Source organism: Thrips palmi, unplaced genomic scaffold (assembly GCF_012932325.1).
Source record: "Thrips palmi isolate BJ-2018 unplaced genomic scaffold, TpBJ-2018v1 HiC_scaffold_7, whole genome shotgun sequence".
In the NCBI taxonomy this organism is placed as follows: Eukaryota; Metazoa; Arthropoda; class Insecta; order Thysanoptera; family Thripidae; genus Thrips; species Thrips palmi.
In genome coordinates this window covers 6,051,809-6,078,078 of record NW_023144634.1, presented here as the reverse complement: position 1 = coordinate 6,078,078, position 26,270 = coordinate 6,051,809, and the positions used below count along the sequence as shown (strand labels likewise).

The following is a 26,270-nucleotide window of genomic DNA, read 5'->3' as shown; positions in this document are numbered from 1 at the left end:
GCGTCGTCCTGCTGGGTGGCGGGGCCTGGGGCAGGGCCTCGGGCAGGGCCTCGGGCAGGGCCTCGGTGACGTGCTGAAGGCGTAGGTCGAGGCCGTGACCTGAAGGGCCCGAAGGCCCCGACGGCCTCGAAGGGCGGAGGCGCTGCCGATGACGGTCTGTTTGTTTTTGTTTTCCTTTGAACCCCTGCCAGGCTTGCCAGGCGGCGGTGCACCGTGCACGGCGTGCACTGCAACAAGTGTGATCGCCTGCAGCGCGTCCGCGGCCTGTCCGCGCCGTGTCCGTCGGCCAGCAACACGTGGATCCGGTTCGAGCCGGTTATCGACCTTCCCGTCCCGTCCCCGGCCGATGGCGCGATCGGAGTGATTGGCGTCGCGAAGGCCCGACTCGAATCGCGGAAAGGCCCCGGGCATTCCCGCCAAGGGTGCGACTCGGCATTCGGGTAAGGCCGTAAGGGTGGCAATGCCTCGGCAGTGCCTCGGCAGTGCCGGCGCGCTAAGCCAGGTGCTTGATGAGACTGCCCTCCCCTCCCCGCCGCCCCTCCAGCGCCACCCCCTCCCTGATAGGGGTCCGCCAAGGCAGCCCAGGCAGCCAAGGCCTCGCAGTGGCGTGGTGGAGCGCGGCGGCGCGGCGGCGCGCGGGGCGTCGAGCCTCAGTCAGTAGCACGCAGGCCCCGGGGTCGGCCACACGCCCCAGACGCGCACCGATCGGCGTGGCGCACGCGGAGCCGAACCGAGCGCCGAGGCGGACCGACGTCCACACGACACGCGGCAGCGAGGGAACGCCGTCACGCCGCAGCGCCGCCTCGGCCCTGGCGGGGCGTGTGTACCTGTGCGTTGGCCGCGTTGGCCGCGTTGGCGGTGTGTAGGTTAAGGCGTCGGCGCGTGGTCCAGCCCCCCCCCCCCCCGCAGCGCCCCAAGCCAATACCCCCTCCCCGGCCGCGCCGCGCCGCCCCTGCGCGCTATTTTTGTGTTCTCCCTGTTTAGGTTGTACTCATTGTAACAGAAGGTCGCCCTGGCCGGGCGGCCCGGCGCACGGTGCCCTGCCCGCGCCCCGCACGCTCCACAAGGCGCGCCAGCGCGCCAGCACAGCGCGCTCTGTCCCGCTCGCACTCGCGGGGCGTCCCCCAGGCCGCAGAGAGAGACCGAGCGCTGTTTGGATTTGGAGGCCTCTGCCCGCTGACCCGCACCGAGATCTTCCGCCGAGCTGCGGACCGCCTCCATATGGTCTTGGTCTCGGCCGCGCCGCGCGCTGTACACTGTTTCCTCGACGAATAGTCGCGGCACGTCCGTCACGCTCGCCGACGTGCCCGTCAAATTAGCGCGGGTCACTTCCGGTCGAACGTGGATCCACGTTCAAACGGATGTGTGATGTAGCGTCGAACGAACGTGACGCGATTGGCGCGTTCTAACGATGGTGACGTCACGTTGGTTGGCAGTGGCACAGTGCTCCAGCGGAACGAGCGGGTGGTTGCGCGCCAGCGTGCAGCACTGCCGCGCGCCTCGGGCCGGTACCGCGCAAGTCCCGCGTATTTTTAGCGGCGTCGCGTCGTCGGGCAAGAGGCGCTGCTGCTCGTTAAAAAGTTCAAAAGTTCCGTCCGGCCGTCCGGCCAGCAGCCCAATGCCGCATTGCAAGGAGCAGCGTCTGTGTGTGTGTGTGTGTGTGTGTGTGTGTGTGTGTGTGTGTGTGTGTGTGTGTGTGAGGCGTAGATAGGCAAACCCGCCCGCCCTGCACTGTAACCCTGGTCCTTTTCCGCTTCCTGATGAAAGGGGCTGATGAGGGGGACCGGCTACATGGCCTGTCCCTGGCAGTCTCCTTTGGTAGGCCTGCCAGTCCGTCCGTCTGCCTGCCTGTCTGTCTGTCTGCCTGTGGGTCGGTCTGTGTGGTTGGGGTGCCGAGCGCGGCATTGTCTAGGCCTGCGGCGGCCTGCCTCCATGCCGAGGCCACCGAGACACACCTCTGCAGACGCAGGGACATGCTCGTGACGTCAGGGTCCGGGATACAGAAAAAAAGTGTTCAGCAAGGCTATCTCGTTTCGTTTCGTTTGGTTTGGTTTCACCCTCAGTAGTAAGAACACCCCTTTGTTGCAGTCGCCATTTTGGATAGCCAATTGTCGCACGTTCTTCAAAGCGCCCTCTTTAACCGACGACTGAAACAGAACTCTCCTGGCCTTTCCTTGGCCTGTTAAATTTGAGCGCCGTGGCATCGCTAGAAACCAGTTTCAGGCGTATCGTACCTGCAGCGGCACCGTGAAAGAAGGGGATAATTCAACTTGACCCCTTGGCTTTCACGTTTCCGACACTATGACGGGGCTCTCACTCGACTCACCCCTTTTTCCGCTTCGCCACTGGTGGCTCGGCCCGTCGCCAGCCCTGCCTGTCGCACCCAGACCGGCTCGTCGGGGCCGGAAGTTGCCGAGGAGATTTTGGGGAACGACTCCGGTGTGTCAGTCTGTGTCTGTGAGAAGGGGGCAGGGGAGTTGGTTTGCTTTGGTCACGTTAACTCACCGTCGCGGCGCATCGAGCCTCTCGGAAGCGGTCAACCTTGGAACTTCCCCGTTCCACGCAAGCATGGCCCTCTAGGCGCCACCCGCCGCTCGGGCAGGGGTCCACCTGTAGATTACGAGTGCGGGGAGGGGGTGGTGGGGAGGGGTACCGGGAGGGACGGGCGTGGAGGGGAAGCATCAACTTTCTAGCCGAATATTAGATTGTCAGTGGACTAATGGTTTGTGAAGCGGATTTGATGAGATTTCCGGCGCCAGGCAGCCAGGCAGGGAGCTCGCGCTGGAGGCAAAATTGAGCCGCTATTATTATCTCATTTTGCAGCAATCTGTCGTGTGCCGGTGAGGCGCGCGGTAATCACGAGTCTTTTCACTTTATTTTATCTTTAGGGAGGGGCTTTGTTTTTCGCGACGCGCTCCAGCCATCCATCTGGAAGGCCATTCGGTCGTTGGAAGGCCGGGGCATGGCCGGGCACGCCGAGACCATATAAGAGGTCGAAAGGGAGGACGGGCGGACACCGAAGGGCAGGCAGACGGACAGAGATGATCGATCGAATGCTGAGGGAGGCTCATTTATAGGGCGAAGCGCACTTCCGCGGATGCTGCCTTCCTGGAGAAATGTGGCTCTGGGGGGAGGTCCCATTTTCTCAGCCTTCGTCCCTTTCCCTCTCCCCCCTGCCAAAAGATTCGGTGGTGAAGTTTGTTTTCGCGAAATGATTATCGGGGCCCAGAATGGCAACTTTGGCGTTTTCGCCGGCAGTTGGACACTCTGTTTACCCTACGGCCCCTTGGCGTGCCTCCACGGCTGGATCAAGGCCCGCTGACGCACCGGAAGCGAAGGGCCCAGCCTGGCCCAGCTCCGGGACTCAGGAAGCGACCCCGCCTGGGTCGCTGTCACACGTTTTTCATTTACATTATTTTTTCCGTCAGTCTCCTTTTTCTTTTTTTCTGTTTTCGCTGCGCTTCTTCCTTATGTTTGTTGCCCCGATCAGAGCAAGTGGCACCGCATACACCACACAGCCGCACACAGTGAGCCGTGTGCACAAGGGACCAAAGCAAATACAGACTTCTGTTAAGGAAAGAAAACGAAAGAAAAACGAAAGGGCAACCTGGCCCTGCGGAGGTCCACCAATTACCTCGTTGGGCGGACGGTGCCGACGGTGCGTTGGCTCAAGCCAAACAAATGACGCAGTGACACCGGGCGAATGGAACTCGCGCCATAATGACTGAATCGCAATTAATTGGGTTCGAAAGGCTGCGGAACGCCCTGGAACGCCGACCGAATTAAAGAGCCACGCTTCAGCCCATTAAGCTACCACACGGCGACGGCCACCACACCCAGCCCAGCCCCACCCCGCCCCACCCTACGCCCCGTTCGACCCTTTTATCCCCTTCGATGGCGCCTCTTAATAACAACGTTCTCTCTCTCTCTCTCTCTCTCTCTCTCTCTCTCTCTCTCCCTCACACACACACACACACACACACTCACTCACTCGTGGGAAAAATTATGTCCATCGCTCGCAACAAAATAACCATCCGAGACTGCTGTGGGAGAGAGAGGGAGCCCTTCGCGCCCCGCCCCGCCTGGCCAAGCCAGAGCCCCTGGCCGGCAGGCAGCGCGACTCCACGCGTGATGGCCGGGCTGCCTACCCCGAGCACCGCAGGCGTTCCGGACTCGACTCTGGAAGACGCGTCGTGGCGTCGCCGGCTCGCCGGCCGAGGCACTGTTGTTATACCTGTGAGCCCGGCCCGCCTGTCTGCCAGTGTGTCGGCCTGCCTGCTGGCACTGCAATTCCATCAGCGCGGTCTCTCTCTCCCCCCCCCTTCCTCTCTGTCAAATGAGAGTCCTGTCAAGTTGTCGGGTCGCGCGCGCTCTGGACGTGGCTTTGAATGTAATGAACTGTCCCAGTGCGTCCCCCTGGACACGTGTCGGTGTACAGGCAAATCACACCCCGTTAACGGGCTCCGAGGGAGAAATAGCTTTTGACATCTTTCCGCTGTGGTGGTGTTAAAAAAATAAAGAATGTAGACTTTTACTATCGAAGTTTTACGTATAACACAATCGTCGGTCCATTCATGGATGGCAAGTACAGCTTTGCATCCACATTTCCTCTCCCGCCGTCGTACAACTTGGCCCACTCCTTGATCAATATTCACAAAGGCGAAGCACACGCTTTGGCAAGCATTGATCCACCGTGAGAGTCCAGGACGTTTCTTTATGCATTCCTCCCCCTTTTTCTCCGAGTTAGACCCTCTTCTCTACGAGTTAGCCCCACCCCTTTCCCCCCCTCCGAAATGCCAGCTGCGGGGCGGGGGGGGCGGGGGGGCGGGCCCGGGGACCCGTCCGCGCCGCGCCGCGGCCTCCCTGCCGTGGTTTTCACCGTGTGTTCCGTTCCGGCCGCCCCGCGCAGGATGGGGCTGTGAGCGCCGAGCCGAGCGAGCCTCGCGAGCCCCGCAAGCCGCGCCAGCCGGGCCCAGGGATCAGGATGTCGGGGGAGAGCTCGGAGGGCCCGCCGGACTGCGCGCCGCCCCACGGCGTCCACGGCTCCGGGGGCACTCCGGCCGCCGCGCCCCCGGGGCCCTCGCCGGGGCCCTCGGTGCCCCTCGGGGGCGCCGGGCGCGACGGGCTGCGGCTGGGGCTGAGGCTGAGCGAGCCCACGCTGAGCTCGCGGTCCTCGTCGACCCTCACCCGGAGCACGCACCACCACCACGACGACGCGGAGCCCAGCCAGCCGGTGAGGAGCAGCACACTGTAGCGAAGTAGTAGCCGTAGTCAGCGAGTCTTTCACTTCACTTTCCGTGCCTTTTCCCATTTAAACATGCCTCTCCTTAGAAAAGTCGTAGCAAAAAGGTCGCATTTTTTTGGGTGACTGTGTTCTCATATTGCAGCTCCAGGGTCCTGGAATGCGGCCTGTCGCTCCAGGGCGCTCCAGGGCCCTGCACCATGCGATGTCGCGTCTTCCTCCCTCTCGTTGACGGACGTGGGGGATGACGAGGACAGAGCTATTCGAACAGTGTCCGCGTGCCCCAAGCGCATCACTCCAGAACGCGCAGCCGCCAGTAGTGCATGGCCGAAGTGCACTCTGCTCTCTATCAGAATGAAATTCCCGAAAGTGAGTTGTGGCGCGCATCGCAAGGCACCGCCTGCACTCCGTTGCTCTCTGTCCCGTTCCGTGGAGGTGCGAGAGAGACAGAGCGACAAGCCACGCAATGCCTCAGGCGCGCCTCGCCGCACTGTTTGCCGACTGGGCCTGCCTGCCGAGCCACTGCGAAGACTCCGTCCGTCGCGCTGTCCCCAGGGGTGCGAGAGAGACAGCGCGACGGAAAGACTCTTCTAAATGAGCCCGCCGCCGGCGAGGAGAAGTAATATCGGAAAGGCGTCGTGCGACGAATTCGGCCCGGCCAGCGAACTGAACCACCACGCAGCACGTTCACCCGAGGGGGGGAAGCGGAGGGTTTCGCGCAATTGCAGGGCAAACAAGGCAAATTGGCACCGAATCACGCCGCCCCAACCGCCGCACCGACCGAGCCATTACATCGTTTCCTCGCTCGGTCTCTCTCGCACCGCAGCGGGACGGCCCACGAGTGCGACAGAGACAGAGCTGCGTCACGCTGATTGGTTCCCACCCTTGCACACCGGCTTCCCTCTGAGGGTCCAGGCCTCGGCTTGGCAAGCTGCTTGCCGTGCAGTCACTCCGGCCGCCGGTTCGGTCCCTGGGTCCCTTTCCCTTGCCTTGGCCGAGGCGTGACTTGACAAAGTCCGCGAGAGCGGCGACTCGACTCTCGGGCCGCTAGGACCGCTAGGACCGCCTCCCCCTCGAGCGGAGTACGGATGGCGGTGCTTTGGGGATGTCGGTGTGAAATGAGGTGGGTCCACAGAACCTCAGTCTTGTCCCTCGCCAGTGGGGTGGGGGCACACTGCTGAGAGGGAAAAAGTTGCGTCAGCATTTTCGCCCCCTTTCCTCGATTTCGACATTGGTTGTGCTGTCAGCCGAACGATCAACCCACCAAAGTTAACCGTCCCAACACTTTTCCGTCCGTGCGAAACCATTTTGCCCGTTTCCCCGGCACTGCTCTTTTACAGTGCACGGCGGGTCGCTGCAGCTATGCCGCTGACCTACTAGCGCGGCCCGTCTGAGAGAAACCAACCCGTCCCGGGGGAAATGCCGGAAAATGGGGCAACTCGCCTCGGCGCCCACTCATTGCCTGGCCACTACCTGCCCTGCCTGCCTGCCCGCCTGCCTGCCATGGCCATTCTTTCTTCGTCCCGAAAGTGCTTCATTACAGTGGGGTGGCCTCATGTTACCACACTGGGCTGCCTCACCTCGCCTCGCCCCTGCAGGCAGCCTTTCCCAGCGCGGGACAGGGGCCCGCCGCCCAGCCGCGGGGCAAGGGAGCCCCCTAAGAAAAATTCCGTGCGTGGGCGTGTGTGTGTGTGTGTGTGTGTGTGTGTGTGTGTGTGTGTGTGTTGTTTGCATCGTCTGTTTGTCCGGTCAAGGGGTGTGGAAAGAACGCCCTTAACAATGTTGACAATTTGCCGAGCCGCTACACGCGAAGGCCGGCGGCGCGTGGCGGCCCGCTGCGGTTTATTTTTACGCCGGAACACTGGAACGTTAAAATAGCGAGTCGTTTATCCCGTCGAGCAGCGATGCCCGGCGGGTGGCGACGCGGTGGCCGTGGTCACGGACGCCGTTGTAGTGGGGCGAGGAATGCTGCGGCACGCCGGGGATGCTGTTGGACGAGCGGACGGTCGGTGGTTGGCGGTCGTCTTGGAGCAGTTTCCCTACTCGTACCCGCGAGCTGACCGTGCTGGAGGGCTGGCTGCTGGCTGGCTGCTGCTGCTGCTGGCTGGCTGGCTGGCTGCTGGCTGGCTGTCTGGCCGCGGCAGGGCGGGCGGGCCGTGATCGCGCCCCCCGCGGCGTGCATTCCGCTCGTCTTCCCCAGGGCGATTCCTATTCTGGTATTTGGCCAGTCTCCCCCAGTGCGGCCGCGTCTCGCCGCCACTGTAGCGATCGGCGAAGTCGCCAACTTGGAATGAATAAAGTTGGACAAGGCGGACGGGACGTCCACGACGAGCCCCCCCCCCCTCCCCCCCCGCGCAATATGAGAGATTCGGGGCGTGGAGCCTTCATTTGCGGCGGACGCGCTGCCGCGGTTGCAACAAGCGGCGAGGTGGTGGGGGGGGGGGAGGGGGAGGGGAGATTACAGGCCGGTGCAGCCAGCGCGTACGCGGGGCTGTACCATGCAGGGCTGTGTGTTCTAGTGTACCACGCACGCAGGGCGGCGGCGCGGGGTGTGCTGCGCAGGGCGGTTCGTCCCCCGAGGGGCGCGGACGCGCGGACGCGGCAGGGCGCTGCGGGGTGCCGTGGCTAGCCGTGGCGCGCCGGCGCGGCGAACAGATCCAACCCTAATGTAATAACGCGCCGGGATAGGCTGACTAACCTCATTTAGGTGAAGGCTTCAATTTAAAGCGGACGGCAAAAGAGCGGGTAGCGCGGACGGGGGGGGGGGGCACAACGCCCCGCTGCGCCGACACGTTTCAGCGGCGCTCCGCTGCCCCGCTGCCCCGTGCGCGGTGTTTGCTGGTGTTCGGAAACCGTTTCAAAGGTCCAGAGGCCATAACGCTCTGCTTGTTGTCGTTGGCGTCGTGTTTACGTCCCGGTGATAACGTTCTGTTTTTGTTTTGTTTTTCCCCGCAGGACACGCGGACGCATGTGGTGGTGGAGCTGTACGAGACGGAGCGGTCCTACGTCGAGTCGTTGGACTTCTTGGTCAAGGTGAGGCGCTATTTCGGCGGAACAGCGGAACGGCGCAACAGCGCGCTAAGCCGGGCGGCCTTGGGCGTAATTTGATGAGACGCGGAAACGACCAGTTGCAATCCCCTGCAATCCTTCTCGGTGGCTGCACAGCGCCGCCATTAGGTTGGCCTGGACCCCTTACTCCTACCCTTTCCCTCCCACCCTCCCCTCCCCCTCACCCTCCCCCTCCACCCTCCCCTCCCACCCTCCACTTCCACCTCCCCATCCCCACCCTCCACCCCCCTTCCACCCTCCCCTCCCACCCTCCCCTCCACCCTCCCCCCCCCACCCTCCCCTCCACCCCCCCCCCCAGCACCTCCGACAAATTCTCAGCCATCCGTAAAGATAGGGTGGCCCGCGGCCAAATGCCCGCCCGTTTTGACGTCGCGACCTTGTACATTCCCCATGATTGCAGTCTCGTTAGATCGACGGCCGCGGTCTCGAAGATTCTTAATGATTGCCGCGGTACAGTCCCGTTGATTTGACACAGCCGTGGCCTGGTAAATTTTTGAAACATACTGTGTAGTTAAGACGAACTCGAACTCTGCCTCTATAAATGAACAGCGGCGCCCTTGCAGATTCTTACAGTCTCATTAAATCGAGGGCCCGGCTCTCCTTGTGAATTATCAATAATTACAGTCTCGTTGAATTAATGGACAGCGAGGCCGCGCGGAGGGCCAACCTCTCAGGCAGGCCTCTGAGGCAAACGGGAACGCCAAAAGTGGCGTATGAACACAGCCGTGTGCCGGAAGTTGTGGGGTTTCTTCCGGTTTGCTGATTCGCCACGATTCTGGCGTGTTTGCAGGAGTACATGCAGCCCCTCAAACGGTCGGAGAATGCGGGCATGGTTGACTCGGAGCTCGTCGAGCAAATATTCTACCAGGTACGAAAGCCAAAAACTACAAAATACCCACGCAATAGTTTTAAATTGAATGGAAACTAGTTTCGGCCGCTAAAATGTCGGCGCTGTTTTGTGCCAGGTTCCTGCCATCCTGTGCCACCACCGGGAGTTCCTGGAGGACCTTCAGCAGAGGCTCGAGAATTGGGACTTCCAGCAGAAAGTCGGGGACGTGCTCCTGAACGCGGTAAGGGTTGCAGTGAGTGAGTGAGTGAGAGATGGGGAGAGAGAGAGAGAGAGACAGTCGTTGACCACCATCTCTCTGCTGCAGTTCACGAAGCGTTCCGTCATCGACACCTACACCGCCTTCATCAATAACTGGAAGACGGCCAAGGAAGCCATCAAGAGCACCTGCCAGGCCAAGCCCGCCTTTGCCAGATACCTCGAGGTACGCGTCGTCAAACTTACCTTTTTCTGTTCCTTTTTTTTCTCTCTCCGCCTCGTTTTTTCGTTGGCGTTTGTGCGCCTGGCGGTGCTCGGCGTGGGGCGGGTTGGCGCAGTCCGCTTTGTGGCGGTGTCTGTCCGTTCAAGGGGGAGCCGAGCCGGCCAGGCCGAACAGGCCCAACAGGCCGACCCCCGCGAAGGAGTGGTGGGGGTGGGGGTGGGGGAGGACACATCTGCCACATGCCGGCAGGATCGTGGGATTCCCTTTCCTGGGTCCAAAATAAACGCAGCGCCCAGCTGATTCACCGAGCTAGCCAGCCGTCGCACCGCGCAGCGCGCTGCCCCTCTGGGCGCCGTCCTCGCCACGCCACGCCGCGCCGCAGAGTGCGGATCACCCCAACTTTGCAAAATGAATCGCATTTTGAGCGGGTGTCCATCTTTCTACCTGTCGAAGGAGGTGTGTGGTTGACCGTGATGGTGGTTGCAGGCGATGGCGAGAGAGCACAAGGGCAGACTGGCCCTGGACTCACTGCTCATCAAGCCGGTACAGAGGATCCCCAGATACGAGCTTCTCATCGGGGTGAGTGACACGTACTCATTATGTTCTTCCTTTCCGTGTATTTGCATTGTAAATTTCGAGGTGCGCTCGAAGTACTTGGTACAAAAACAGTGAGGCCTGTTCGCTGAGTGTAGACTTGTGTTCGCAGAGGCTGCTGAAGCACACGGACCCCTCGCACACGGACCACAGCCTGCTGCTGGACGCGCAGCGCGAGATCCACGAGCTGGCCGTCAAGATCAACTGCACCGAGAGGGAGAGTCTGGAGGCCGAGCAGCAGCAGCAGACGCTGCGCGACCTGGAGGCGCTCGTGGACGGCTGCGAACTGGTGGGTCTCCGTCTCTGTCGCACTCACACTGTCAAAAATTCCGTACTTTTGTATGGAAATGGTACAGAAAAATATAGTTAGGAGGTACGGAGAAAAGTACGGAACGTTCCGTACTTGTTCCATATGAACCCATGTAAATGGGTACGGAAGAAAAGTACGGAACGTTCCGTAGTTGGCAAGTACGGACGGTCCAGGCAAATTATTGACCAGACATGTTCCGTACTTTTTCCGTACCTTTTTCTCACAGTGCATGGGGTTCGAGAGAGACAGAGCGACGAATCGCCCGGCGGGCTGGTCTCCAGAGCGCCCGCCGAGTCGAGGGTAGGCCAGCCCGCTACACACGCCCGGACCACCGTCCATTACCATTACCATTACGGGCTGTCCGGGCGCTTGTGGGCCGCTGTCTCTCTCGCACTCACAGGGCGTCCCGCGTAGGTGCGAGAGAGGCCGAGTGCAAATGCTAACGCTCTGTTCCAGGTGTCCCAGGGCCGCGTGTTCCTGCGGCACGACATGGTGACCCTGGCGTCCAACACCGGCCAGGGCGGCGGCACCCGCAAGGAGCGCGTCCTCTTCCTCTTCTCCGACCTGGTGGTCATCGCGCGCACCAAGAGGAACATCCGGAAGCCCTCCGCGTCAGTATTCACAGCAACGCCTTTCCCTTACGCACAGTGGGCCAGAAGACCGGCGGAGACGGCCGAAATTCTGGCCAGAGTCGCTAAACAGGACTCGAACCGAGCGAGTGACCCCACTAATGGATTCCTCGTTCGGAGAGCAATCCATTCGTGGGGTCACACGTTCGGTTCGAGTCCCAGGACGCGTTACTGGACCGTCTGACCGTAAAGTGGTTCTGCGTATAATTCCTCTGTTGGCATTTTCTTCCAGTGCGGGGTCCAGCACGAGTGTTGCCAGTGGGCTGGAGGGAAACCGGTACCGCTGCAGCATGAAGGCAGTCCTAGACGATCTGGAGATTGTCAAAGGTGAGGCACGAAGGCTGGGCCTCAAGTTTCATTCTCCTCCCTTCCGACTTCGAGAAGCCTGCAGCTTGGATCTCTCTCTCGCCCTCTCTGTTCCAGCCAAAGACGAGAGTCTGCGTCGCGCGATGAGGGAGATGGAGCAGCTGTCCGAAGACGTGGCCGCGCTCACGCAAATCACGGAGCTGGCGTCGTCCCTGCACCTGCCGCAGCCCCAGTCGCAGCAGCAACAACAACAACAGCTGCAGCAACAGCAACAACAGCAGCAGCAGCAGCTGGAGGAGCTGGCGCGCGACCTGCTGAGCGCGGCCTGCCGACAATTGGCCGAGCGGCAGAACTCGGACAGCCAGCTGTCCTGCCTCGACCTCACCGTCAACACCTCGTGAGTGTTGGAAGGGAAACAGTTTTCATGCTTGTGCCTCGCACTGTACTGCACGAACCCTAAATCGACGCTTCACTCGGCGACGTTTCATAATGCGCACCTCTTGATCTCCGACTTTTACGTTCGTTTTGCAGAAATGGTGTCGAAAACATAACTGTGATATTCACCAAGCCTGATAAAAGAGCCAGTTGGGAGGAGACCTTCAACGAGGCTAAAACACGACTGGGTAAGCGTGCTTCAGCCACAGCCAGCCGGCCGCGGGTTCGAATCCACCAACTTACTTCCTCTTTTTTTGGCCGCAGCGCTGTCGGCGGACCGGCGGCCGTCGCCGAAGTTCAAGACGTCGGTGCCGATCCGCAAGACCCGCGCCGGCCTGCAGTTCACCTGCGCCGCCCCCACCCTGGCTGGTCCCGGGTGCGCGGGGGCCGCGCCGGCGGCGGCGGGGGTGGCGGGGGCCGCCTCCGGCATGAGGGACGTGTGGGTGTGCAACTCGGACGGCTACGTCGGCCAAGTGTGCGTGCTGTCCCTGGTGCCGGAGCCCAATGTCACCTCCTGCAACGGCGTCTGCAACGCGCGCATCCTCTGCGTCGCCGCCATCCCGGCCACACCTCCAGCCCCCGGGTCAGTCCCTCAGCCCCTTGCCTTTTACTTTTTGAAAAACGAAATGCCCACTGTCCGGTGTGATTGCAACCGTCGTGCTCTGAATCCAGGCCGTCCAACTCCAGCCCCAACTTGAGCCAGAGCCAGCAGGTGACCAACAGCAAGGCCGGCATCAGCATATCCGTGGAGGACACGGACAAGGCGGGGCGGAACCTCCACCTGGACAGGTACTTTGGCTTGAATGGACGCTTTGATGTGACTACAAAAGGCGTCTAAGAACTGTCTCTATTTTCCATCTTACGGTGTCTTGGAGAAAATGTGTGCCGGAAGTTTTGGACAGTGCCGGAGAAGGCGGTTGTTTCCGGTCGTGATTACCCTTGTTCTCCAACTTCCCTGAACTGGGTCCGGACCGCCCCCCTTGCGAGGGTCGTCGCTAGCGCGTAATGAAGGCTGTTGTTTCTGCAGCAGCAGTTCGTCCGACGAGTTCGAGGACGACAACGACTCGGGCTCGGCGCCGGAGGAGAGGCTGCGCTCCAACACGGCGGACTCGCAGGCGAGCGCGCCCCCAGTGCCCAGCGGGGCCAGCGGGCCCAGCGGCGCCGGCGTCGCCCCTAGCAACGGCAACGCCGAGCCCACCCATGCCCCTGCCGCGGGGACGGCCTCGGCCGCGGCGGGCGCGGCGGGCGCGGCTCCAGGGGGCGGCTCTGTAGGCGCCGCGGGAACGGCGGCCTCGTCTGGAGCCGCCCCCGCCCCCAACCCCACCCCCGGCACGGCGGACGACGGGCTCGCGCAGCCCACCATGTGGCTGGGCACGGAGGACGGCTGCATCCACGTGTACAGCTGCAACGACAACATCCGCATCAAGAGGAACAAGGTCAAGATCCAGCACGGCGCCGCGGTGCACTGCATCATGTGAGTACTGCCGCCAGTCCCGGTGCCGACGCCGAGGGGCTTTATCACTACTATCGCCCACCCGCCGCTGTGGTCAAAGAGATTATGGAGAAAGTTTTAACAGTGTCCGCCTGTTTGGCTGTCCTCAGGTACTTTGACAACAGAGTCTTCGTGTCCCTGGCCAACGGTGACATCACGGTCTACAGTAGAGACCAAGGTAACATTGATTTTTCTTGGATCGTCCGTCAGTTTGTCGAGCTCTGGGACCAAACCTCCGACGCCGATTCGACATAATGGTTGTTTTAATGTTTGCCGGCAGCCGGCGGATGGAACACCTCCGACCCCTACACGGTGGCCGTGGGCTCGGCGGCGTGCCCCGTCACGCGCATGGTGCCCATCGCGGGTCGCTTGTGGTGCAGCTGCCAGCACACCATCAAAGTGCTCAACACGAACACGCTGCAGGTCGAGGTGAGGACTTGTTCCCTTTTCCGACTTACCTTAATGCAGCTGACTTTTGCCTCATCGTCATGTCGTCGTTCAACAGCAAACTGTCGTCGCTGCGGACAGCAACAGGTCCGTGACCTCGTTTGTGGTATCCGGGTTGGCAGTCTGGCTTTCAGTACAAAACTCAGCAGTATTAAAGCTCTATCACGCCTCTACATTTGAACACCTCGGGGAAGTTAATGTGGCGCCAGCTGTGACCAAAATGCTTGCAAGTATGTATCTGGTGGCTTCTACTGTCGGGTCATGGAATACCGGAGCATAAGCTCAACGAGCCACCAATCTTTCCTTTGCTTTCAGGTTGTGACGACATAATCCGACAACACAAAGCTGCATGCCTTCGCGTCACGTCCCTTTTGGCGTGCAAAGATTTGCTATGGATTGGCACCAGTGCTGGGGTCATTCTGACAATGCCTCTGCCTCATGTCGCTCCAGGAACCTCAAGGCTAACGTCAACACCAAACGTCTCAGGTAGCTGGTTTGAAATGCTTCGCCGGATGTTGGCCCTCGGTGCCTAGTCTAACATGCGTGATAATTGGTTTTGCTTTTTGCTCTGCCACTTTTCGCAGGAGTCCCACATGGGCACACGGGCCATGTCCGCTTCCTGACCGTTGTCGAGGCCAGTGCGACTGGAACCAGTTCGGCTGCACTGCCGCAGCCCCATCACAACAGACACTCGTGGAAACACAAGGGTGACCAGGCAGGCCCTGGCAACACCAACAAGCTCCTCGTCATCTCGGGGGGAGATGGCTACGAAGACTTCCGAACGTCCAGTGTGTCTGAGGTCGCAGGCAAGGAAGATTCCACCAATCATCTCCTTATGTGGCAAGTGTGAAGGACCGACAGCAAAAACTGTGACTAAAGTAAGAAATTAAATTGTGATAGCTCTCATCAACATTAAAGCACCAACCGCACTCAATTCTCGAAGTGTAACCATTGGTGTGAAAGTGCAGCAAATAATGTGAAGAGATGGTGAACTAGTAAATTCACTAGTCATTATTATTACTATGATTATTATTACTATAATTATTATATTACTATTATTATCACTTTTATTATCATTGAAGACAGAGTGCATAATCATGGGAAACATGTATATTGTGGGTTACTTTTTAATGTAACCAATCCAGAACCTGAATCAAAAATAATGTAAGCTTCCTGTGGATGTTCTGAATTATTTTAAGTACTACCTGTTCTTGTTCTTTTTTTTCAGTGATATTACATCAAGCGACTGATGCATTTCTAGAGTAATTTTTATGGTTGTATATAAGAATACACTCCTTCTGGACATTACTTTCGTTAGACTACTGATAAAATGTTGGCACAGAATATTGCGTCTTCTGACGTGGTTCTGACGCCGGATACAGGGAATTCATTTATCACTAGGAATTCTGCTGTCATGTTGTTTTTTCTTTTTTGTTTTTGTTATTTTGTTCTTGCCGTTTTTTTAAATCCTTTACATTTTTCTTGTTTTGGGATGTGGGTGGAAAGATCACCCTCTTGCTTCTATTTTGTATGATTTGCTCCCGAACTCGATAACAGTTAAGTAACGAGTGCCTTGACTGGGGGCTTCGTGAAAATAAATTTGCCAGTCACCCATGTCAGACAGAAGAAAATAAAATTCGATACAGAAACCAATAAACTGTTATGAACTGTAATTGCGCATTATTTTCTGAATGTAACATGCCTCACACTTCTATCCCTTTATCTTTCTCCATGGCTTATCTTTTTCTGGTGAAAAACTGGAATACTATGAGAATGCACAGTGTAGGAATGCATTGGAATGCATTGTGCCGTGTAGGGAGGTAACACATTGTCCTCAGCCTCTTTGCCTTCCTAGACGTCAATCAGAGGTAGGCGACCATTTTTTGAGACAAAAAAGAAAGGAAATAAGGGAAACAACTTTAAAATGAACCAAGAATACTCTTTATTGTTACAAAACTACAAAGAGCAGTATGCATGACATAAGCCCATAGCACATATTACAACTTGCGTACAACAAACTCCTCTTGAATGGATTGCTCGAATGGAACTGTGTTACTACATTTACAGATTAGCAAGAAAAGAAAAGAAATAAGGCTTTGACTTAAAACATCATCCTGGTTCACAAAAAAAAAATCAACAACATATTTGATGAATAACATTAGGACCGTGGCAGCCAGAATCAAATTACAAATGAACCAGATTGTCATAGGCTTTAAAGCTATACATACAGTACAAACACACAGTTCCTCTCCTTGCAGGAAGTCAGGAAGAAAGTAACAAACAAAAAACAACATTGCAAGTCATTCCAGTACTTTCTATTTCTGTTAATTTCGAGACATAAATAAAGCTATATACCTTTAACAGACATAACACATTTCTCCATCATTTTATTCATAATTTTTACAAGAGTTATCGGAGCAAGTTTACCAACTTTGGCAATTTTTATACGAACTATGTAATTCTACTACATATTAAACACAAGTCTGGGGTTTGTTGGTCGTGTGGTAGGTTGACTTGATACATTTAACAATACAACTATATGTTACAATATATATTTACACATTTTATACACATACCTATTCACAATAATTACAAACACAGTTAGGAAATTTAGTACATGCCAATAATGAGTTGGTAAAGTCACAGATAAGTGGCTAGTGGCTACATAATATTTGAGCCTACCGGTAATATGTACATGCACTTCAACAAAACAAAAAGTGCAAAATCTTAAACACTTAATCATTATTTTTAATTTTTTTTACAGTTCTTAGAAAGAAATTTAAGAGTTAAATACAATACATACATACTACAACTACATGAAGGACATGTATCGTGTACTTCTCAGTTTTAGTCACCTTGGCTATGATTGACCTCCTACAATGTCTTCTTAGCATTATAAACACATACATAATTATGTTTTGGTCTTGTCGACGCAACTAGATCACAAAGATTTACAGGTTACTTAAGTACAAGAAGGAGCCTTTGCAGACTCTGACTAATAGATGTTTGTTTACAGCATAATGAGGAAAAAAAAACCTTAAACACAGCTAAATTTTACTCCTGAAACAGAACAAAATAACATTAAGTAAATTCTCATTGATATTAATTCTGTCTAAACTTGGAATCTAACTTACCATCATCACTGGAATAACAATTGTGACAATGTAGCTTGTGGTTGCGAACCCGGACATCAGTGCCCATGAGTCCATCCCCAAGTTGAACATGGCACACACAGCATTTAAAGCAGTCCATGTGGTAAAACAGACGTAAACTTTCAATTATCATAGCTGCTCCTCGACCTAAAAGATAAGACGAAACAATTATGGCTCTTTCTGAAATAAACATAGAATAAACACAAAAATTTGCATGTCATTTACATACCTAACTCCTCATTGCAGTGAGAACACTTCTTCTTACCACTAACACTCAACATTTTCTCTTGTGAGTTTGCAGCATAGCTTCCATTGGTGTGACTGTGACTAATATTGATATTACTCATATTGTTGTTATTCATGTTGTTTGATGCAATTAGGTTCACTGAACGGCTCTCACGTGCTGGGCTGTTATCAAGTCTGGAAAGGGAGAAAAAAAAATCTCTCAGTAAATGCTTTAGTTTAAGTAAAAAATACTACAACTTCTCTATACATAAGAGCAGAATTGAGCTGAAACGATTGTCATTTACCTTCGGTTAGTGTCATTCATGTTTGCTCTGTTTTGCACACGTTGAGTAAGTGTTTGAATGATGGCATCAGGTAAGGGCTTTTCTTGCCTTGGCGGCGGAGGTACAGGTGGTGCTGATGTCTGAATTGGAACATGGGAATGTTGCATGTGAGGATGAGGGTGGGGTTGGTGAGGATGCTGATGCTGATGTGGCAACTGCAAAAAAATTGAACATTTAAATGAAAATTTTGTTGAAAGAGAGCTAAGTAAACATGTAAGAAAAATAATTTAAGAATACTGACTTGATGAACAGTATGCTGATGGTGAGTATGAGGGTACTGCCAACCTTGCGCCGTTTGAGGCTGAACTGTGGTGTTTGCTTTGGGTGGGTTGTGTTGAGTCTGTGGCACATTAGGTGGCAAGGACTTGCGAGACACAGCATTTCGCTGGTGTTGCTCTGTAATGCGCCTTTGCTCAGCTTCCTGTAAATATTTGAGAAAAATTAAAACAATGCATTTATGAGAAAATAGCTCTCAGGTGGTAAGTGTGACCATAGTTTATACCTGAATGAGCCAGTGTTGGTAGTGATCACGATTATTATTACGTTGGCTTTCTGGTTTTCTCTTGGCTTGCACCCAAGTATCAGTGGCAATGATTTTACTTCTGGGGGCAGCACTTAAGGCATGAAGTGTCTGACGAGTCATCTGTTGACTTCCTGTGGATGATGTTGGAGAGACTGCCATTGGCACAGAAGGTAGTCCCACAGAATTAAATCGACTGTGTTGGGATTCTGACGAGAGGGCTAATGAATCCGCTGATGACTGTAAATGCTCTTGCCTGAAAACAATTATTATAAATAATAACTTTTAAAAAAATGTGACACATAAAGTTCATGAGTGTGTTGCCTAATTTCTGACAGCCTTACCTTGAGAGACCATTATCACTGTGTCTTTCCTGGCTGATAACTGAGAGGGGCTTTGCAGGAGGAATAGGAGGTGGTGGTCTATGATGATGTGCAGCCATAGACTGAACAGCTAAATCTGATTGTTGCAGGTCAGGTAATGACAGCCGATAATTTAAAGGGGCATTATTGACAGGCACATTGAGTTGGCTGTGACTTCCTATGAGAGGAGACCCTGAAACATCTTGCAATGACCGGTGCGCTGTTGAAGATGATGAGTCCCAGCTTTGGCGGTTATTCACTTGGTTGGCAGCAAATATTTCTCTCTGCCTGTTGAGCTCGGCTTGCTCTTGTTTTAATCTCTCTTGCTCCTCACGAAGAGCCTCCTTAAAACAAAAACAAAACAAAATAGACATAGAATTTTACTTGACTATTCCTGTTACCATGCATTACAAACAAGGAGATTTTAGAAGAGAAGTTTGAAGAAATTACACTAAGAAACAATTATCTGATCTATGTACATCTTACTGGAGGCACAAAAAGAAAAGAAATAAGTATAAAAGCATTCTAAGAATAGAAGTAATAATAAAGCCACAAACAGCAAGTCAGTTTGCAAAGGCAAGCATATTGTAAATTGTAGCAAAACATGAAACTACAACTATATGAAGGTCTAAATTAAGGTTCTGATCTGCCAAAAATAACACGCAGAAGATGGAATCTGAGAGGAAAAATAGGAACCTAAAACTCTGCCCAAAAAAATAGATCAGAGAAATGTAGGGATGGTAGAGGAGGGGTGAGGGGTGGTGGCGGGAGCAGGAGGAGTGAGGGAGAGAGAGAATGGAGTGAATGGCAGAAAATATTGATTGGTGGTAATAAAAGACCCTCACCGGAGTCATGTCTGATGGGTCGCAGTCGAATGGTGCACCTGCACCACCAGCGTGCCTACTCTGTAAATAATGGAACACGCCATATGTACATGATATGCCATAAAGCACATGTGATGCCGAACCAAGCAATATTAGAAAATATGAATAAGTAATCTAAATACTGTTGTAATTAATTTAAAAAAATTAATATATGTATAAAATGCGCAGGGTTAAAAATGAGGCCTAAAGGATAAGATATATTTACAGGACTTGACCTCTAAGGTCATAAACAAAAGCTAAAGAACACCACCACAGAACAGGTGATTGATATCAGAAACGAAGCACGTTTAGTAAACCAGTCATAGCATGGTTCTCAGTAGCTACTCTAACCCACACAAACCATCAAAACTAAGTTGACCACAAAAAAAAAAAAAAAAAAAAGGAAAACACCCTTATAAATGACATGTTACTTAAAAGTAAAAAACCACACAAAGAAAATATTTTAAAAAGGTGTAACTATTCTGAGAACAAAATGGCTGAAAAAAAAAAGAGAGATTGTTTATACCTCTTGCTGTCTCAGATGCTGCTCCTTAAGTCTAATTCGCCTCTGGTCTTCCTGACGAGCAGCCTGCTCTGCAGCTACTTTACGAGACTCCTCAGCTCGCTCCCACTCCAGCCGCATCTTTTCTTGTTCCAATTCTCTCAATTTTGCTGCTAGTTTTTCACCTTGAAACAAATAAAGAGTCATATCACCTTGAGACAATAAACAAGCACTGTGCAAGATGAGGCTCCAGTACTTACCGACTTGGTGGTGATCACTGGGAGACAGAATAGTGTTAGTACCATATCGCCATTGCTCCTCTTTCTCCAGCATTTCAATTATTTCTCTTTCCTTTTTAATTATTTCATCTTCCTCGGAAGTGGAACTTGCGTTTCCAAAGGTCTACAAAGTTCAGAGAAAATTTGTTAGAACTTCAAATTAAAATTCTGGTACAAGATGGGTGATAGACAGAAGCCTCAATTACCTCACTGTTCTGACGACTGTGATTGTCGCATGACTGAACCTCATGACTGTAGTCAGTGTGCGGGTTGTGTGAATGCAAATGATTGTCCAACTCAACACCTGAATCCCTGCTTTCTCCCTGATTGGAACCATGGTCAGACTCAGGATACAGGGTTGGCTGCATTTGACGGTATAGTTCTTGTTCTAGGCGACGCTCTTCTTGCAAGAATGATGTCATATCAGGTGGGGGAGCCACATTCAATTCTGTTAACAATCAGAGGCCATTGAAGCAGATTGTCAAGCAAAACACATTCACAAAGGTTTTCAAATGTATCAGAAAAAATATTACAAAGTCATAGTTTCATCTTTTAATCTTTTAAAAATTAAAATATTAAATATATGAAATGGGAGGGGATTCTGTTTGACCCTTGTCATAATGCTACTCACCGCAATCAAGATAGCTGTCGTTGCTTCCCTCTATGCCCAAGAAGTCAGACCTTTTGCGGCGCATATCCTTTTTAATCCTCTTGGTAGAGTCCAGGCGACCAAGGTTGCTTTTTGAATTATTATTGCGAGCGGAACATAATGAATTGTTCTTTTGATGATCAACATTTTCCTCATCATCACTAAGTTCAACAGGGGGTGGAGGCGGCTTCTCTTTTGGAGGTTCAGCAGATGTAGAAGTGCCCAGAGGAAAAGAGAGTTGAAGGGGAACAACACTGACCTCATTGGTCTGCACCTGAAACCCAGCAAGAAGGTATAAAATAAACAGATCTAGCAGTGAGCTGTATAGAAACACCAACATTGTAAAGATGGTATACTTACATCAAGCTTAGCAGCAGATGGTTGCTGAGTTTGTGGTGGTGACATTTTCATGTCCTCTTCAAGTAACGCTTGATCAAGAAAGGAACTAACATCAGCATCAGTGTCACCTGATGTGACTGAGGACAAATCTCGATCGATGAAGGAGTCTCTTGAATTCACACCATGACTATACACTTTAGACCCCTGAAAACGAATTTTTCAGTTTAGAGCAAACAAAATTAGCTGTTGAGAGAAAATCTGAGATACATTTTCAAATGCTACATTTAAATTGCAAATTAGTATCTATTGTGTTAGATCAAGCAAGTGCAAGGTGCCCATGACATACCTATAGGATGTTAGTGCAATAGATCATGCATTCAAAATTTAAGTTAAGTAAAAAATTATGTTAGAATTAAAATTTGAAATAGAAATGGGTAAGTACAAATGAGCCACTTAAGAAGAACAGTGAAATCTTTGACTTTGTAATAATGGATAGGTCACATGTTTGACCAAAGGACCTCATTTCCAAGATAAGAAACCTACTTTAACTTAAGTTTTTGCTTCCGTCTCAATTAACATAAATTACATTTTGAATAAAAAATTTTGGGAGGCAATCACATTTTTTCATGCTGTTTGCTAACCTTCTCTATGCTGGGTCTATGGCCAGTGCCATGTGAATTCTCTGACGCCACCAACACCAAGACATCTGTCATGTCAGTATCCTTGTCCTCTGAACACTGTTCCAAGGAAGATTGATCCGCAGCAGCAAAATGTGAAGGTGAAATGAAAACTTCACTCGGGTTATCATTAAGCATGCAAGTTTCTCCAGATGAAGCAGCAACAACAGCCACATCAACTTTGTCTGGCACCACCACCGCAGACTGAGAAATTAGTTGTTCAGTTTCTGAGTCACTGGTACACGCAAAGATATTTTCAGCTTCAAGAGAGTCTGTTTTGACTGTATTAGGAAAAAGAGACTCTGTACAACTAATATATGTTTCAGATTCAGTGTCAGAGACAAACACCACAGGGGAGCAGTCATGAGAAACTTCATGAATTGTTGGAAGAGAGGAGTGCTGGCCAGAATATATTTTAGAAGAAGCAACACTAGACTTTGAGGATGAATATGAATTAGTTGAGTCAACCAACACCTGTGAGTGTGAAGAGTAATTTTTTTCTGGACTTACAACTTCTGAATGGTTTGAGACATTTTCAAAAGGGACAGTCTCAGTTATATTGATCTTTGCAAGCTGGCTCACAATTGTTGGTGGAGCGTATTCCATATTTTGTTCATTTTCTGCACCATAAGCACCACCATTTTCCGAAAACATGTTGCTGCAAGGCATATTAATATCACCAAGGTCTGCAGGTTCATCTGCCTGACTGACAGAACACGAAACATCTGCAGTGTGGATACCACTGTCTTCACGGTCTGTGTCCCCACTATGGGATGACAGAACTAGGTTTTCATTGGAAGAAGCAGAGGCAGGATAATTTCTGCTTGGTCCACAGCTGTCAAGATCTTCTAAGCTTTGAACTCTTTCATAGGGCTCATTGCTTACGACACTTGAGGAATCAACATCCAAACTGTCTAACGACCTATGAAATGGTCGCTTACAGTAAAATTCCTCATTATCAGGGCTTACAAATCTGACTGATGAATCCACAACAGTATTATTTACAGATTTAGAAACTTCTGATGAGTTTAAATCTACTTCTGTGCTGCGGAAGTTTGCCAATTTATCTCGGAAAGAAGGATCTCTGTCTGGCATAACTTTCTTGGGAATTTCTCTGGGTGCCTCCAGCTCAGACAAACGTTCTTTGATAGGAGGTTGGAGTTATTTCTGAAGAAATTTTAGACGATCTATCTTGTGATGATACTTGTTCCAAACAACTGAGACGATCTTTGATAGTGGGAGGGGTAGATGCTGAGCCATCTCCTGAGGAAGCAAGAGTATTTAATTTGGAGCTACTGGTCACTTTGATTTGACTATCTGTTGATTTTTGTCTTTCAAGCAAAGATAATCTGTCCTTGACTGAAATTTCACTTGAAAGTTGTTTCGCTTGTTTAGGTTTGTCTACAATTTCCTCACTCTTTTGTTTCCCAAGATGAGACATACGATCACGAATGCTCTTTGAGTTAACAAGGTCTCCGGCAGCTCTTGGAGCAATTTTAAACTGCTCATTTGCGTCACAGGATTCAGATCTCTCAAAAAGTTCCTTCCTCTTAAGAATGTCCACTTTAGGAACATTGAGCTTCTTTTCAGAGGATTGTAAATCACTAGATGACCCACTGAACTTCCTTGACTGTAGTCTTTCCATGTCAGCAATATCTTCTTCTACATTTACTGAATCCTTTCGTGATTTAGGACCTGTAGCAGGCGAACGCTTTTGAGGTGATGGTTTAGTGGATTTTTCCATCGGACCATCTTCGACTATTTCAGTTTCTGACCTAGAAGCATGGGTCACATTTCTTGACTTGACTCTAGTTTCTGTAAAATTCATGTAGCCTTGAATGGCTCTGTCATATGTGTATTCCTCTGGTTCTGGCGAAGAGATTGTTGCATTGGTTGATGTATCATCATCATGCCCATTAGTTGCAACCTTGCCTCTTGCACCGTTTTGTTTGCTGTTACCATTTTGGTCATGGTAGTGGCTTTTTAGTGACACATCTCCATCATCCTGTAAAAACAAAAATTGAATCTTAAGATAAAAGAAAAAAAGAAAAAAGGAGAACAAAAGACAGACAGAAACTTACCATGCTGTGGTTGTCATCATTTGTAAAATCTTCACTCACACTACTTTTGTCACTACTTGTGCCAATTCCAAGATCACTCAGATCGTTTGAATCGTCATCCTTGTGGACAAGGAGACTCATTTTTCTCCCCCTCGATGTCCTGGAACCAATTTTTTAAATTATTACACTTGCCCCAAGTCTTTAAATAACACGTAAACACACAATAACACATGACATACCTTTCTTCCATCATTTCACTGAATGTTTTTGCCTTTCTCCTGTTGCGTTCATGCTCTTCCAGTTCAAATTTCTTTACTTCTACAACTCTGTCGATTATATGCTCCACCCTCTTCCTTCGACTGCACTTCCAATTGTCTAAATTCTGGAAAATAAATATTGCGGTAAGTTACAGTGCCCAAGAAAAGGTCATGATCATCCACTAAATTTTTATCACCCAGCTTAGTAGGTAGATGACTTACAGACTGCCACTCCTCGGCTTCATCCCGGACCTCCCTCTTCATCTTCTTCACTTCCTCCACCTTCTTCAGGGTTTCTTGAGCTGATTTGAAGAGGTCGCAGGGCCCCACCTTGACGAACTGCAGAGGGTTCGCCGCTGGCTTGGGCGTTGAGACCTTCGTCATCCTCGTTGGAATGTAATCCATGGCTGAGTCGTGCTGCAAAAAAGACGACACAAAATTTATCAGAAACGAGAAAGATGATTCGGACGAAAACAGCACATCCTAGCGCGCCGCGCGGCCAAGTCAGGTGCAAAACATACAAATCAAAATAAACTTCTGCAAAATGAGCATCTGTTAAGACTATTAAAAATTGTTATCAACACGGAAAAGGCGTCAGCCATGCTTGAAACAAGCACCAATGGACAAAAGCAACAGTCAGCGTGTTCAACATAGAACGTAGGTCAAAGCAGCGGCGGGCGGGCATTCCCTCGTAGTGTCACTGGCCCCAGCAGCGGGCCGGGCCGGGGCGGGGGAGGGGAGGGGGAGAGGGGGGCAGTGTAGTGGTTTGCGCGCCGTGTAGGCGGCCAGGCGGCCCGGCCAGGCGGCCGCAGGTACCGTAGGTACTCCACTTACGTAAAGCGAAGGGACCGAAGCGACGCGCGGCCGGCGGGAAGCGCCCTGCACGCCGATTCCGAGAGTCTCTCTCGCACCAACAGGCGAGGCCCGTCGAGTGCGAGAGAGTCAGCACGACGAAGACGACTCTCGGAGCGAGCCCAGCCCCAGCCCAGAAGCTAGCTGCTAGCGCCAAGCCGCGCCAGCCACGCCGGCCAGACAAGCCCTTCAGTGAAAGCGACTGCGCGGCCAGCGTGGCGCCGCAAAGCGCCGCCATGCGCGCAGGTTAGGTTAGGTTCACCTGGGTCATGCATGGGGGCGAGGGTGGCGCGGCTGCGCTCTGAAGCGTGCCTTGCCACCAGTTCACCTGGAACTGGGACTACTCCCGAAGTTTGCCGACCCCAAGGCGTACAGTGGGCTAGAAGACCGAGGAGGCGGCCAAAACTCTAACGCGTTTTGAGCTCCAGCGTCGCTAAATGGGACTCGAACCGGACGTGTGACCCCACCAATGGATTGGTGGGGTCACACGGTTCGAGTCCCAGTTCGCGACGCTGGAGCTCAAAACGCGTCCGGGATTTTGACCGCCTCCTGGTCCACTGTGAGGCGCTTGGCCGGCCGTGCGGGTTGCCTGAGCGCTACACTGTAAGGCCCGCACGAGAGAAGCCGGCGAGAGGGTCGGGTCCCACCCGCGATTTCCACACTGCTAATTAACAGTGGCGAGTGCCGATAGCAAGTGCACTCCATTTGCGCTAGGGCTCGCGGGGCGGCGCAGGCGGCGCTCTGCCGGTCCGCGCTCGTCACGCGGCTCGTCGCTTTTCTTCTGTCCCTCTCGCACTCGCGGGGCGTGCCCCGAGGGTGCGAGAGAGACAGAGCAACGCTTTGGAATCATCAGTCTGCTGCAGACTGATTCCGAGAGTCGCCTCTCCCGCTCTCTCTCTCTCGCGCCTGTACGGAGCGCCCCGCGAGTGCGAGAGGGACAGAGCGATCAGTCGCTGCCGCGGCGCCGCGGCCTCCCCCGCGATTATCTCGGCGAGCGACACGACTTTCTCATTACATTGCAGTGCATTGCAGTGCGGCCCGCTCCACAGCGAGATTCGCCAGAGTCCTCTCTGGGCGTCACGGCGGGCGGGGCGACTCAAGGTTCGCAGTCCCGTCCGCGCACTCAAAACGAGTCAATCTCCGAAAACGCGCGAGGGGGAGGGGAGGGGGAGGCTGCAACAACACGGGTAGCAGTTGTTGCGCAACCCGACCTGCATGCCAATCAACACGTGTGTTGTTGTTGTCGAGGAAACTCCCACACCTCCTTTTTCTTCTTCCGCGGCAGGAGTAACGCTCCCATTGTTCAGCGACACCTCCGCGACGGGGCGGCGCCTGCCTCTCTCTCTCTCTCTCTCTCTCTCTCTCTCTCTCTCTCTCTCTCTCTCTCTCTTCTCTCTC

At 52.7% G+C, this 26,270-nt stretch overlaps 2 protein-coding genes across 2 annotated transcripts in view; one reads left to right on the top strand and one right to left on the bottom strand.

Moving 5' to 3' along the window:
- The first annotated feature begins 1,720 nt into the window (after positions 1–1,720).
- LOC117652872 (rho guanine nucleotide exchange factor 17) lies at positions 1,721–15,465 on the top strand. The gene is made up of 20 exons (XM_034398049.1): positions 1,721–2,439; positions 8,198–8,275; positions 9,102–9,179; positions 9,277–9,381; positions 9,466–9,582; positions 10,066–10,158; positions 10,286–10,462; positions 10,940–11,094; positions 11,345–11,439; positions 11,536–11,815; positions 11,950–12,041; positions 12,118–12,436; positions 12,526–12,642; positions 12,881–12,921; positions 13,126–13,327; positions 13,456–13,523; positions 13,626–13,774; positions 13,851–14,022; positions 14,108–14,278; positions 14,377–15,465. Exons 1-20 carry the CDS (start codon positions 2,302–2,304, stop codon positions 14,640–14,642), a joined length of 2,913 nt encoding a protein of 970 aa, XP_034253940.1. The 5' UTR covers positions 1,721–2,301; the 3' UTR covers positions 14,643–15,465.
- Positions 15,466–15,710: 245 nt separating this feature from the next.
- LOC117652873 overlaps positions 15,711–26,270 on the bottom strand; it is a 48,931-nt gene continuing 38,371 nt past the window's right edge. Inside the window, 18 exon segments of the mRNA XM_034398050.1 lie at positions 15,711–16,852; positions 16,927–17,091; positions 17,174–17,364; positions 17,475–17,668; positions 17,755–17,934; positions 18,016–18,289; positions 18,378–18,739; positions 19,241–19,300; positions 19,785–19,945; positions 20,021–20,162; positions 20,245–20,486; positions 20,670–20,961; positions 21,048–21,230; positions 21,668–22,831; positions 22,833–23,708; positions 23,785–23,923; positions 24,003–24,145; positions 24,243–24,437. Of these exon segments, the coding sequence (XP_034253941.1) occupies positions 16,830–16,852; positions 16,927–17,091; positions 17,174–17,364; positions 17,475–17,668; positions 17,755–17,934; positions 18,016–18,289; positions 18,378–18,739; positions 19,241–19,300; positions 19,785–19,945; positions 20,021–20,162; positions 20,245–20,486; positions 20,670–20,961; positions 21,048–21,230; positions 21,668–22,831; positions 22,833–23,708; positions 23,785–23,923; positions 24,003–24,145; positions 24,243–24,437 (4,986 nt within the window). The 3' untranslated portion in view covers positions 15,711–16,829.